At 39.5% G+C, this 14301-nt stretch overlaps 1 protein-coding gene across 2 annotated transcripts in view; it reads left to right on the top strand.

Moving 5' to 3' along the window:
• The window catches only part of LGR4 (leucine rich repeat containing G protein-coupled receptor 4), an 82282-nt gene extending 68315 nt beyond the window's left edge, over positions 1-13967 (top strand). The window contains exons 10-18 of one of the 2 annotated variants that reach the window (XM_081882799.1): positions 1264-1332; positions 2095-2166; positions 2972-3037; positions 4132-4203; positions 5597-5668; positions 7391-7516; positions 9118-9230; positions 9740-9820; positions 10691-13967. In XM_081882799.1, the coding sequence (XP_081738925.1) occupies positions 1264-1332; positions 2095-2166; positions 2972-3037; positions 4132-4203; positions 5597-5668; positions 7391-7516; positions 9118-9230; positions 9740-9820; positions 10691-11967 (1948 nt within the window). In that variant the 3' untranslated portion in view covers positions 11968-13967. The remainder of the gene's footprint in view (positions 1-1263; positions 1333-2094; positions 2167-2971; positions 3038-4131; positions 4204-5596; positions 5669-7390; positions 7517-9117; positions 9231-9739; positions 9821-10690) is intronic. The other variant, XM_081882800.1, reaches the window with a different exon arrangement.
• Positions 13968-14301: the final 334 nt, after the last annotated feature.

The following is a 14301-nucleotide window of genomic DNA, read 5'->3' as shown; positions in this document are numbered from 1 at the left end:
CTCTTCCCTTTTCCTTATTGTTCTTTCCCTTGCAAAACCCCACGGTTGTAAATCGGTCATATATTTTGGTATGTTTCCATAAGCTCATCTTGGTGCACACACCCTTTGAAAACATAAGCCTTGGAGATTTGATCAAACAAACCCTTGCAAGTCTTTGCTAAACTGAGAAATGCATTTCAATCACGGTGTGCTTTTTGTACCGCCACCTCAGGATGACTCCCAACTTAGCGTAAAAATGGGATTTGGCTTAGATGAGTCTCACAGCTTCACTTAATCTGAGACCTAATGGTTGTATTACTTGGCAGTGACCATGGCACAAATGTGGTCATTCTTTAGAAGTGCTGTGCTCTGTTCGTAGGTTTCTTGTGTATGCTAAATATTTAAGAATAAAAGAAAAGCTCCTCTTCCTCATTCCGGTATTAAATTCTCAGAGAGGATGTAGTAGGGCCTACACCAGAGGAAAAGACAGAGTAGAGGTGGGGAACCTTTTGTCACAGAGGCCCACTTTCCCTTGGTAGGGATGGGAGGAATCCTTGGGGTCTGCACACTGCTGGTGGCTGCAGACATAGAATGCTTACTCATAGCATTCATTTTCTTTCTCACCCCCCCCCCACACTCTGCCTTACTTACCACTTTCTCTTTCTGCTCTCTCACAAATCCACACATGTGAATTTAACATGTACGTCAGGGTCTTGACTGTGAGCAAGGAAGCTGTCTTGGCAACCAGACCATAGTATCAACGACAGAGCAGTCCATTGGCAAGAGTTCAGATTTTGAACATAGTTCTGAGTAGATGACAAACACATTTTTCAATATTTTGTGTGGGTTCCCCCCCCCAAAAGCATTTGTAATCCATTTAATATTTCAAACATTTTTAAGCTGTGCTTAGAGATTTGTACATTGAGATGTGATGCAAATGTCATTAAATCTAGCACGGATAAATGTAAGTGGAAATGAGATTAGATTGGTATGAACCTTTAATGAAAACCTCTATTCACATAGCACATATCATTGACTATGTATGACCTCCAATGCTGTGCTTCAGTAGGCCTCTGAATACCAGTTGGTGGGATTCACAAATGAGGAGAGTACTATTGTACTCAAGACCTAATTTCAGGCTTCCCAGAGGCATCTGGAAGGCCACTTTGAGAACAGGATACTGAACTTGATGGGCTTTTGGCCTGACCCAGCAGGGCTCTTCTTGTGTTCCTTCTATCCACTAAAGCAACAGTGTGTGTCATTGTATTTCTTCTCCTCCTTTAGGGTCATTCGTGGTGCTAGCATGGTACAGTGGTTTCCTAACTTAACAGGAACCACCAATCTGGAAAGCCTGTAAGTATCTTCTATCAAACTCTATTAATGAACAATAACTAATTCTAATGGTTAGGTTCTCTTTTAAGGAGAACATTTAAAATTAATTTTATTGCTGAGTTTTGGAGATGGGACTTCCTTATCCATATGTTTATGTCACATGAGCCCATTTCAGGCATACTTCCTCCCACGCAGTTACCATTATGTGCAAGGGAGAGTAGGAATTAATCCATTTGCTTCCTCCCCTCATGTGGGGAGCTTTCCTGTACAGAAAAGGTTCCCTGCTGCAGAAGTTCCTTTCCCAGAACATGAAAATCATATGAAGCCAAGAACATGATGGAGGTGTATGGGGCCAGTGAATTCATTCTCACCCTGCTCCTCATTGGATGAAGCTTGGAAACCTGAAATAGGCTAAGCTTTATCTAAACTTAGGGTATCCAGTTAGTTAGAGAGAAAGCAAAGCATTTGTAATGCTTCCTAATGATGTAGGAGATGCACATGGTTAAGCCTAACATCGTTGTTTTTAAAATACTTTTCTGAAAGAGCAAATGAAAAAATGCTATCACTGTTTCTATAAATATTGACCTATTTTTAATCTGTTTCAGTTTTGTTGAATCAACACTCCTAGGGCATTAGTCAAAGGCACATGTATTTTAAAAATGTCCTTTACTGTGTTCAGAAATAAGTGATTGAGTCCTAACTTTCTAGGATGTCTTCATTTTAATAATTCTGGCAATTATTATGAATCAAAGTTCATTCACATGCTTCTGTTTTATTAAACAGGACTTTTACAGGCACCAAAATAAGCAGCATTCCCATTGATCTATGCCAAGAACAAAAACTGCTTCGGACTTTGTAAGTAGAAACTTCTTGGTCCTACTATAAAACCACAAAAGTAGAATATACAATTTATATCAATGTTTGTTAGCATATCCCTTATAAGGAGCAGTATGTGCTATAGATTTTATATGGGGGAAATGGAGCATAATAACCCAAAAAAGTCAGAATTGAGCATGTCAGTTTAAAACCACGCAGATCAGACATCCCTGCTATGAGTCATTTGTTTCGGTTGCCTTGTTTTCACATCACTCTAAGCCAAACTGGAGCTTACTGGGACCGCATGAATGGGCAGGCTCTTGTAGAGACTTGCTAACTCCCTGGTCTGTGTGTTGCTGCAGCCTCTTAGGGATGCAAATGCCCCCCCCCCTTCATCAGTTTGAGCCTCTGTTAAAAAAGGAGGGAGCAATAATCCTTCACTGCTGATCTGCAGACATCAGCTCAGGATAGGTGGCCTGTGCATGTGTATATGGTGTGTGTGAATGCAAGAGTGTGGAGTGGCTAAACCCACTACTGATACGCAGCTCCTGGAGAGTTGACTAATGGTGACTGCAGCCCTTATGAATTTGAGACTTTTGTTTCAATTGCTTTTGTAAACTTCCTAATCACATCCCACATCTATACTATCTTTTAAGCTGAAGTTGTTCGAAAAACTTTAGAGAAGGCAGTACACTTTCTTTGGAAAACAGCTAGTGGGGAAATAGATTGTTATAAGAATGTTGGGAGAGGAAGATTGACCATATATTTGTGACCCTGAATTAGAAGCAGTATACCTTCATATAAAATGATAACGGTAACCTTTTCCTTTTGTTTCCTTTACAAGGGATTTATCTTATAACAACATAAAACAACTTCCAAGTTTTAAAGGTTGCAGTTCCCTGGAAGAAATGTGAGTATAGAGCACTCCCAGTCTAATCTGATTTTCCCTCCCCACCCCACCCCCCACGCCTGAATCTGTGCCACCAAAAATGAAACTCTATAGTTTGTCTACAACTGATAGCAAGAGGACAGTATTTCAAAACAGGCATTCCTTGTTTTCGTCCTAAGTTAATGTTTTGTGACCAGAGTGGGAAGTGTACAAAGTGGTGATAGATGTTAAGTCCTCTCATTACTTCATTGCCTTTTGGTGCATTTCTACTTCTCTTTGTCATTCTTGCTTCCTCCTCGCTCTCTATTTGCCCCAGTGGCTTCTAGACCTTGGCCTTTATTCAGTTTTCAACTTGTGTCTGGGTGGTGTGTGTGTGTGTGTGTGTGAGAGAGAGAGAGAGTTTTAAGCAACTGTTAAGGCCCCTTCGTCTTGTGCCTTGTAGGACATATAATATAAATGCCCTACCTGATGCACAAAATCCAGAGCTCAATGATCCCCGACAAATGTCCAACCTCTGTTTGAAGATCTCCAGTAACAGAGAGCCCACCAACCCTCTATGTAAAATTGTTTCCATTGTCAAACTACTCTTACCACCAAATCTGTCCTCTTGAAACTTAAGCTGTTGGATGTAGTTCTGCCCTCTGCAGAAGCAGAGAATAAATCTTTACCCTTTATGGAGGTGCTTAAAAAAAACAACCAACCTCACAGAACTTGTATTGTTACCTGTCTTCATTGATTTCCTCTGAACCCATTCAATGTCTACCTACTTCTTCAAGTCTGCTGCTCTGAGCAGGAGACAGGATTCCAGTTGAGGTCTAACTAGTGTGGTTTTGCAATAAGCTCCAAGTCCACTTCATGCTATTACTGTGTTGCTAAATTAGGCTTTCACCTCGTATCTTGCTTTATGCTCTCTTCCTTTAACTCCTTCTTTTTCTTTTTTCCCCTCCTGCCTTTCTTTCGGTCTTCCACAGTGTCTTTCATTTAATCATTCATTAATAATTTGAGGTTAATAAGTTAAAAGTGGGGGTTGTTCCTGTCAGGATAGAATGCAGTGTCATGACTGTGCTGCCTTTTGGTGAAAATCCTCCTCTGTGTAACTAATTTCCATATTTCAGATCTTTGCAGCATAATCAAATTGAAGAAATCAAAGACGATATATTCCAGGGGCTGACTTCTCTACGTACCCTGTGAGTCTATTCTCTTTACAAATGCTTTTATTTTAAGTGAAGTGTTGGAAACTAACAGTGGTACTCAATGTTGGTAGCCAACGTACAGTTAACCACAGCAAGGCAATCATTTGTAAAATAGCTCTCAGCCCAGCCAATCCAGCACTCCTCAAAATGTTTCATTTATTTTGTCCCTCCTGTCCCAATGCTTAATTTAGGCATCTCCCACACATATGCACTCCTTTCTCCTCCAATTTAAAACCACATACACAAATCAGTAAAGCCAGATGGTTTGCTGAAATGTCACCACAGACAGGAGGCAGCCTTCAGATGGGTTTTATCCACTTCTAGTTCTGAGCTCACATACGTGCCATGGTTTATTTCCCCTTAAAAATAAATTAGAATGAGATTAGTATTTCATCTGTTATATTGTAAGCCACTTTGAATGCATGTTGCATATGTGGCAGTTACATACCAAAACAAACTTTATAAAATTTATGTTAATTGTTACGTGGGTGTATTGGTTTAAATTCACCCTAGAAAATTGGGGGAGAAGGAGACTGCAGTATTGGTGGCAGGACAGTGGCCAGGAGGTGGGTGCTGTAGGACTTGCAAAGATCACTGGGGTGAGAGCTTGCTTAGATAAGATACTGCAAGTTTTTGATGAGAGAACACAGAAGTGGATCACTGTTTAGGAAGAACAGGTGCTGTATTGCAAAGTGAATATGCCCCATTCATTACACAGAATAACAAACCTAAAACAATAAACAAACAATACTAATCTTAAAACAATAAGGTAATCACAGTATTAGGCAGCAAAATGAATTGCAAAGGGCCCTCTCCCACATCTTCACATAAAGTATAGATCCTGAAAGTGGGGGGGGGGGGGAGCCTCTGTGACAGATCTTAATCCAATAGGTCATGCCAAACTGGGAGGGGGAGCTAATATCTCAGAAGACAGAATCAGGATTCAATATGACCTTAACTGATTGGAAAACTGGGCCATAAGAAAATGAATTTCAGTACGGAATGTTAGGTTATTCCTTATCAGGGTCAAGGATTTGTCCCAGGTAAGAGAGGTAATGACATGGAGTCATCTGAAATCAAATTTAGGTAGCTGGTGCTGGCACCTGGAGAAAAGAGAGCAAGTAGACCTTTATAGTGCCATACTGGAAGGCCATGGTCCACCAAGCCTTGTTTCTCAGTTTTCCAGTGAATAAAATGCCCTTAAGAGAACTGTGTCAAGAAAATTGGTCATTATGACATTGTAAAATACAGTTAAGTTGCAAGTTATTTATGTTTGTTAGAAATTTAGTATGACCTGAAACACAAAGTAATCACTGAAGTGCAAACAATAGCCATTTAGGCATGTCAGTATAAATCACTAACACAATAGCACCTCTTTAAATTGCAGTGATCTCAGCAGAAATTTGATCCACCGAATTGACAAGGAAGCATTTACTATGCTGGGTGCTATTACCAACCTGTAAGTAGAACATTTTTAGAACAGTGCAAGTACCATTTCTCCTTCTCAAAAATATCCACTTCTGTTTCCCATAATGCCTTAAACCCTCATTCAGCTGGCATCCTGAAAGAGCAAAAAGTACCATGTTCCTGCAGCATACAAGAAAACCAGCTACTCACATCACAGCTTGATGTGTGTTGGTGTAAAAAGAATGCCACTCAGCCTGTGAAACTTAGAGTAATTTTGGTCTTCTCTCTTTTCTTGATCCCCTTTGTATGCAGCTCCCGTATTTGCAAAAAAACACACACACAAAACAAAAAACAATAAGTGAGTCATTTCCAGGGAACTTCCAAAGTCATTCAATATCTTGACTTTGCATATGGAACAACCAAGCAGAATATGATTTATAGTGGAGTTTTATACAAATATTAGTATGCATTCACATTTTTAGCAACCTGGAGAAATGAAGAGCATTTATGTGACTCTTGTGTGCATAAGACCGGAAGGAGAGCCCTGCTGCGTCAGACTAAAAGGTCCAACTCGTCCTGCACCCTCTTTCCTAATGTTGCTTACCGGATGCCTCTGGGAAGCTGACAAGCTGAGCATGAAGGCAATATCCCTCCCCTGTTGCTGCTTTCTCCCAGCTGGTTTTCAGGGCCACAAAGTTGTTGAAACAAGAAGTTGTACATACCATCTTGAATAATAGCCACTGATGGACCTTTCCATGAATTTGTCTAATCTCCATTTCAAGCAGTTGAAGCTGGTGGCCATCACAATATCTTCTGGCAGCAAATTCCATAAATTATTTGCTATGAGAAATACTTCATTTTGTCTGGTGGGAGTTTCAGGATGATATTCTTCATTGGGTGACCCAAGTTTCAGTATTATGAGAAGGGAGAAAAATGTCTGCCTCCACATCATGCTTAATTTACTTCTGTCGTGCCCCTCCCCTTATGCTGCTACTCCTGGTTTTTCTGTCTTCTGCTTAGTGACTACTGCATCTAGACGAATACCTCCATCGGGCAGCTGTGCTTTGCTAGGCTGGCAACTTGGCTTGGCCTATAACAGCCATTCCCTTTTGAAATAGCTGCATAGGAAGATAATAGATATTTAAAAGCCAGCTTTTAGATTTGTCTGAAGATGGTGATGGCTGGGTTAATTTCTGTTGACATTTGGAAAATCTAGAAAAAGGTGCAACAAAGGGAAGAGCATTGTATCTCAAAGGAGGAGACCCAGGTTCAATTTCCTGCTCAGACATGAAGCTTACTGGGTGACCTTGGGCAGATGTCCTTTTTTTTTATTACTAGAACATTTATATCCAACCTTTCCTCCAAGGACCTCAAGGTGCTGTACTTTTCTCCTCCTCAGTCTATTTTCACAACACCCACAAAGAGTAGGGTAGGCTTAGGAGACTGTAGGATTTTGAACCCTAGTCTCCCAGGTCATAGTCCAACACTCTAAGCTCTATATCACATTGCCTCTGCTCCTCTCATCATCTCTCAGTTGAACTTGCTTCTCAGGATTGTTATGGGCTATCATCACTTATGATACCCTAAGGTTATTTTTGGAGGAAGGGAATATTGATTGTACAATACTGCTTAGAGATCCAGAAGCAGAGTGTTCCACTCATCCAGTGAGCAAAATGGCTAGATATCTTTTTAATTTTAGATTTGCATATTCAAGTATTTAAAATTAATGTGGTCTATTTTCCCCTCACACTTCGTTTTTCTGTCATCCTTTTAGAGATTTAAGTTTCAATGCATTGACTTCATTTCCAACTGGAGGCTTGGCTGGGTTAAACCAGCTTAAACTTGTAGGCAATACAGAACTGAAAGAAGCTTTGGTGGCAAAGGACTTTGTAAAACTCAGGTAAGTCAGTAACTGGGTCAATACACCTTGGATTTATCTTACTGTCCCAAAATAAAGTCAATCCAGCTGGCAGTTGCTCTTGCATTTCTCATTAATAGGGCTGTGAGGTAAACCAAATACATTTAATTTCCACATAGAAAACTATGGCTTATATATGATGACTAAATCCAGTGCTCACCTGGAGCAAAGATCTTTGTCCAATTTGCCATTATAGGAAGCTCTACTGCAAGCTACAATAGAACAAATCTACACTGGGCCTACCCACCTCTTCAGACTTTCATCAAAACGAATTGCCCATCATTGCTTTACAGAAAAAAAAATACTGTTTTCTAAAAAATCTCTTCAGCTGCTCTTTATTCCTTTACACCCTTTTTCATGTCTCTGTTTTTTTTAAAAAAACTTTTTGTTCTAGTATTTTAGAAGAATGGCTGGCTGTAAATATTGAACATTGACATTTGCACACCATAGATTTGTGGATGTAAGCACAATTATTGGATGTGATGAGGTTACATTATATTTGTCAAATAAAGGAAGTAGTTTCAAAGCCCGTTGTTTCTGCTTGGTGTACTATGGCAAGCTGCCTGTGTACCAGCCTACTATACATGAAGATAATCAGAATAAATAAATTTAAAAATTGTCCAGTAGCACTTTAGAGACCAACTAAGTTTGTTCAGGGTATAAGCTTTCGTGTGCATGCACGCTTCTATAATCAGAATAGATATTGCTCTTAGTTCTTCCTTGACTGAAGTTAGGTTGGTAGAGATGAGAATTCTTGGTAGTTATACCCTCATTTTAGAAGTCCCTTATCAGAGAAGTCTACCAGGCTTGGTTTTTCCACATCTTCTGAAAATTACTGAATGCTAGCAGGCATTCTGAGAGCAAGGCACATGCTCTTAAGCTGATCTAGTATCTCCCAGCACCCCATCAATAGCAGTTTTATAGTTTTTATGGTGGTATAGCTTTAGTGGCAATATTTTTAATATTTTAATTAGTTTCTATTTTTATTTGGCATTAACTTTATAGTTGCAAGCAACTTTTTAAAATATGTCAGGACCCTTCATCTAGATACATGAATCTTTCTGGCACATCCTTAAGGTGGATGAGAGACAGGGGCAATGCAGGAAATCCAGACAGGCAAGCCAGAAGGATTTCATATAAACAAAATTAACAGTGAGGATGACAGGCGTGTGCTTAGTGCTGTGTTTGCCTGGGAATTCACTTGCGCAACAGTGTTGCTCTCCAGGCAGCTTGATGAATGTTCATTTCAGCATGCACAGGTAATAGCACGATCGCTTGTAACATCTTGCTTGCCTTAAGATGACAACATTTTAACATAATGTTGGACTGCAACCAGAGAAACTTCTTAGATCAGAGCTCATATAGAAAATGAATTCTACAGTACTATAGCTGGAACTTTCATAATCTCTCTCTCTCTCTAATATAAAACATATTCTTCAGGAAATCTTATAATTAGCTTTAATCTGAAGCTCATCTTCCTTAGAAGGTATTTTGAAAAGGAAAGCAGTCTCCAGCTCTGAGAGATGTTGTTGTTTTATAAAGAAAAACAAATGTCAATTAAGAATTCCTGCTTGTATTTTCAGATCTCTTTCTGTTCCATATGCTTACCAATGCTGTGCTTTCTGGGGCTGTGACTCTTACTTAAATGCTAACACAGAAGATTCCAGTCACCAAGATTCAGTTGCACATGAGCGAGGTGAGTCCTCCGATATAGTAATAGTGTGTGAAAATGGTTCAAATTTTAGTGGGATTTAATGTTGCTAAGAGGAATATGTAGTATTTCAGTTTGCACAATTCCCACAGGGAGCTTTCAACCTGCTCCAGTCTTCAAGGCTGATGCGGATCAGCATGGTTTATCCAATCATCACATCTTGCCTGCCACAATTTGGGTGTGTATGAGTGTGATACTTCTTTACTCCACTCCCAGCACCAAAGCACAAACACAAAACTGCTCAGTTATGCCATGATCTTCTGTGCTTCAAACTATGGGGAAGCATCCATTGCATAACTTAATGAGAATTTGGAGTGCCATCTAAGAGGATTTTGCAGGCTTTCTCACCACCCTCAAGTAGACTTAAGATATTTTAATTTAATATGAAGCAAAAGTGTAAATTACAGGAATGTATTTTTAAGAGTCTAAGAACCACCCAGTGGTTTCCTATTTTAGTATTTCTCTAGGCCTAATCATCTGCCTCTTTAATCAAGGTGCACCGGAAGGAGATTACTTAAGCAGCGATAAGAATGAGGAACTTGGTCAGACAATAATTCACTGTACCCCCACAACAGGTAACTGGACTGTTCCCTACCTTAAACTTATCATCTGAATGTTTGCATTAAAGGTAGACAGAATTCACCAGTCTGGTAAACAGTCTACTAATTGTGGTGAAATAATTCCGAAAAGATCTTCCTCCTCTTGTGTTGTGCACTACTGTTGTGCACTGCTGTGTTATTATTTATTGTTTTGTGGTTTTATCTTATGATTTTAGCGCCAATTATGCTTGTTTAAATTGAGGCACTTTTGTAGAAATATTCTGCCTTGGTCAGACCACAACTAGAGTACTGTGTCCAGTTGTGGGCACCATAATTTAAGGAGGATATTGATAAGCTGGAACGTGTGCAGTGGAGAGCAACCAAGATGATCAGGGGTCTAGAAACCAGGCCTTATGAGGAAAAGTTGAGGGAATTGGGTATGTTTAAGCAGGATAAGAGGAGACTGAGAGGAGGTATGATCACCATCTTCAAATATCTAAAGGGCTGTCACATGGAGGGTGGAGCCAAGCTTGTTTTCTCCTGCTCTGGAGAGTAGGACTCAAACCAATGGATTCAAGTTACAAGAAAAGAGATTCCGACTAAATATAATGATAAGACTTTTTGGCAGTATGAGCTGTTTGACAGTGGAACAGACTCCCATGAGATGTAGTGGACTGTTCCTTGGAGGTTTTTAAGAAGTTGGGTGGCCATCTGTCATGGATGGCCTTTAGTTGAGATTTCTGCATTGTGGGGGGTTGGACCACATGATCCTTGGCGTCCCTTCAAATTCAACAATTCTATGATTGTATGATTCTAACTAATGCCTATCTTACAATAGTGTTCAAATATGTTAGCGCTGACAATCTAGTATTTCTCACCATATTTTTTCTTTGCTTTTTTTTAAAGGTGCTTTCAAGCCCTGTGAATACTTACTAGGAAGCTGGATGATCCGTCTTACAGTCTGGTTTATTTTTTTGGTTGCCTTGTTCTTCAACATGCTTGTCATGTTAACTATATTTGCTCCTTGTACTTCACTGCCTTCCTCCAAACTATTCATAGGCTTGATTTCTGTCTCTAACTTATTCATGGGGGTCTACACTGGCATATTAACTTTCTTGGATGCAGTTTCTTGGGGAAGGTTTGCTGAATTTGGTATCTGGTGGGAAACTGGCAGTGGCTGTAAAGTTGCTGGGTTTCTGGCCATCTTCTCTTCAGAAAGTGCCATTTTTTTCCTGATGCTAGCAGCCATTGAGCGGAGCTTATCTGCAAAGGAAATAATTAAAAAGGGTAAAAGCAATAATCAGAAACAATTTCGAATTGCAGCTATTTTTGCTTTCCTGTGCGCACTTGTAGCAGGATGCTTACCACTTTTCCATAAGGGAGAGTATTCTGCATCACCTCTCTGCCTGCCCTTTCCCACTGGAGAAACTCCTTCCCTAGGGTTCACAGTTACATTAGTGCTCCTAAACTCATTAGCCTTTTTGCTCATGGCTATTATTTATATCAAACTTTACTGCAACTTGGAAAAGGAAGACCTCTCTGAGAACTCGCAGGCTAGCATGATTAAACATGTTGCTTGGCTAATCTTCACCAACTGCATCTTTTTTTGCCCGGTTGCGTTTTTCTCCTTTGCTCCACTCATCACTGCAATTTCTATTAGCCCTGAAATCATGAAGTCTGTCACTTTAATATTTTTCCCATTACCTGCTTGTTTGAATCCAGTTTTGTACATCTTCTTCAATCCCAAATTTAAAGAAGATTGGAAATTATTGAGATGGCACATCACCAAGAAAAGTGGGACTGGAACAGTTGCTGTCAATACTCAAGGTGGCTGTGGGGCGCAGGATTTTTACTATGACTGTGGCATGTACACACATCTGCAGGGCAACCTTACCATGTGTGAATGTTGTGAATCACTACTTATATCAAAGCCTGTGCCATGTAAACACTTAATAAAATCCCACAGTTGTCCAGCTCTGACAGTAGTGCCTTGCCAAAGACCAGATGGCTATTGGTCAGATTGTGGTACCCAGTCTGCTCATTCTGATTACGCTGATGAAGAGGACTCTTTTGTGTCTGACAGTTCAGATCAAGTACAGGCCTGTGGACGTGCCTGTTTTTATCAAAGCAGAGGTTTCCCATTGGTTCGTTACGCCTACAACATCCCAAGGATTAAAGACTGAAAGACTTTACTGCAAAGCATGTGATTAAAGAGGAGGAAGTGTGATGCTTCAAAGACCATGGCTGTTCTGACCTTTTACCTGGAAGCACTTTTATAACCATCACCTGATGTTAGTTAAAAACAAGGGATGTAGGCAGTGAATGTCTTTAGCAATGTATTTTATATAAGAGCTGTTGCTCTTAATGTAAATAATTGGAAAACCAAAATTTATAATCCCATTGTTTTTTACTCTTTTTTCCAAGCAATTATGTATTACATTCTTAGGCTATTTTTCCATGTTGTTATCCAATTGTAACTTACTGCTCCTGTTGTGATGTGAATTCTGCCAACTTTTCTAGTTAAGCACAATACAACAGAAAGCAGTTAACACACACACACAAATATTTTTAAATGTGATTTTATTATAACAAGGGAAAAAATGTTGCTAACTTTTGTATAGCATTTCTGACTGAATCTCAGGACATTTTACTGCAGGGCCAAAAGAAGAGAGTACTCTTCCCAAATGCAACTGTGAGACAAATACGGGAAAAACATGCTATGTTTTCATAATTTAACCTGTAGCTAACTTTGTCTGGAATGAAAACGTTTATTTCAGTAGACTATTTAAACCCCTCTTAATAGAATCTGAACAGTTTGGTTGAATAGCCTTTCAGCTCAGATACTGCTTGATAGCAAATGAGAACTTTGGGCTTTTGCATGCTGGACAAACGTCAACATGTGTTTTGCCAAATTTGTGCTGTGTGGTCTCAAAGGGCTAGATCCAGACTTCACTGTCCACAGATAGAAAGGCTGCTTGCATACACAGGCAGTTTTTTATCCAAGTGTCCCACTGGTAACGGCAGATTTTGCAGATTTCTCCCCTCCACCTGCAGCCCCCAGTGCCAGCTTCCGCACTATTCTGAAGGATCCCCTAACCCTTGGCAATACTGTGGAATGTATTGCAGGGGGATGGGGGGAACTGGCAAAAGTCACCCCCTCCATACACCCCTTGCCCCAAATGCTGTCAGGAGAATCCCCTGAGCAAAACTCTGTCCAGAGGTTGCTTTTGCCATTGCTCTGACCCTACAACCTCTAGGGTGAATATAGCACTTATCAAAAGTTGCGGAATAGTCTACATACATAATTGGGGGTTGCCTAATGCACACCCAGAGCATTTTTGACATAGAAGACAACAGGATAACCACTATCACCTGAGAGAACCTCAGTTTTGGGATTGTGCCATGTGTCTCGAGAGAGCAAAAAATGTGTGACATGAACAGCCACTGAGAGGTAGAAATGAACATGCTCTTCAGGAAGGGAAATGTTGTTTGGGGTGAAATCATAGTGCATAGTACTTTGCAATAATAATAATAATAATAATAATAATAATAATTAATAATAAGGTTATTTGGAGTAAAAGATTGGGATGTTCACAAACTTCGAAACAAGGCATGTAAGGAGTCCCACAACGCTAGGAATTTCTGCTTTGATGCTATTTTACAGTAATGTGGAAATGGATTGTCTTGCATTAAAGTGGGGGAGGGGCATGGCAAGTTGAATAATTGCATCTTTAGATGTGAGGCCCTGATCGTTTCATAATTATAAGGAGCGATCCTTGATATATGCCCTTAAACTGAAGTCTGAGCAGCATAATATGAATGCATAATCAAACTAAATCTTACATATTTTGGAAGAAAATGTTAAGTTGATTGCAATTCCATTGCCATACCAGTAATTCTGGCATAATTTTTACTAAATGATTAAAACTAGATTGCAGTTAGGAAAATTAAACTGTACATAATGTGCATAAAAAGTCTTTTCTTTGTATTGTAAATTATTTGATAGAACACATGATGGGAAACATGGCTTCAGTGCATTTTGTTAATTAAGGCTACCTCCTGAAATATAACAGCTGCCAGTAGCAGAATGTTTAAATTGTGGTTTATATACTTTTTTGCATTGTAAATAAACATTGGTTGTACATTGTTGTTGTAATAAAACCAGAAGCTTTGTATATCGAAATTATTTAGCTTGTACAAAATATGGGATGCTATCAATCTCGTATACTGTAATTTTTGTAAGCCTAAATCATTCATAGTAAAATCAAAGAAAATCAAAAAGCAAGAGAGAAGTATCCTAGAGTTTTGTGTTTTATACTTTATACCTCTTAAATTCAACTTACAGGTTTAAAATGAAAATTCCTGCTGAAAATATTTAATTTATGGTGTGCATGAGTAGTGCTAACTTTGTAATGTTGCTATTGGTTAGGAAACAAACAAAACTAGCCCACAGATGCCAAAATCAACCAGTGTGATAAATATTCACCCTAACCCAGAGTGCTGTCTGTGCTAAGATG

The sequence above is a fragment of the Podarcis melisellensis genome (genome assembly GCF_964234715.1).
Source record: "Podarcis melisellensis genome assembly, chromosome: 1".
In the NCBI taxonomy this organism is placed as follows: Eukaryota; Metazoa; Chordata; class Lepidosauria; order Squamata; family Lacertidae; genus Podarcis; species Podarcis melisellensis.
Note: the sequence above shows the minus strand (reverse complement) of the source record. Positions and strands in the feature narration are given on the sequence as shown.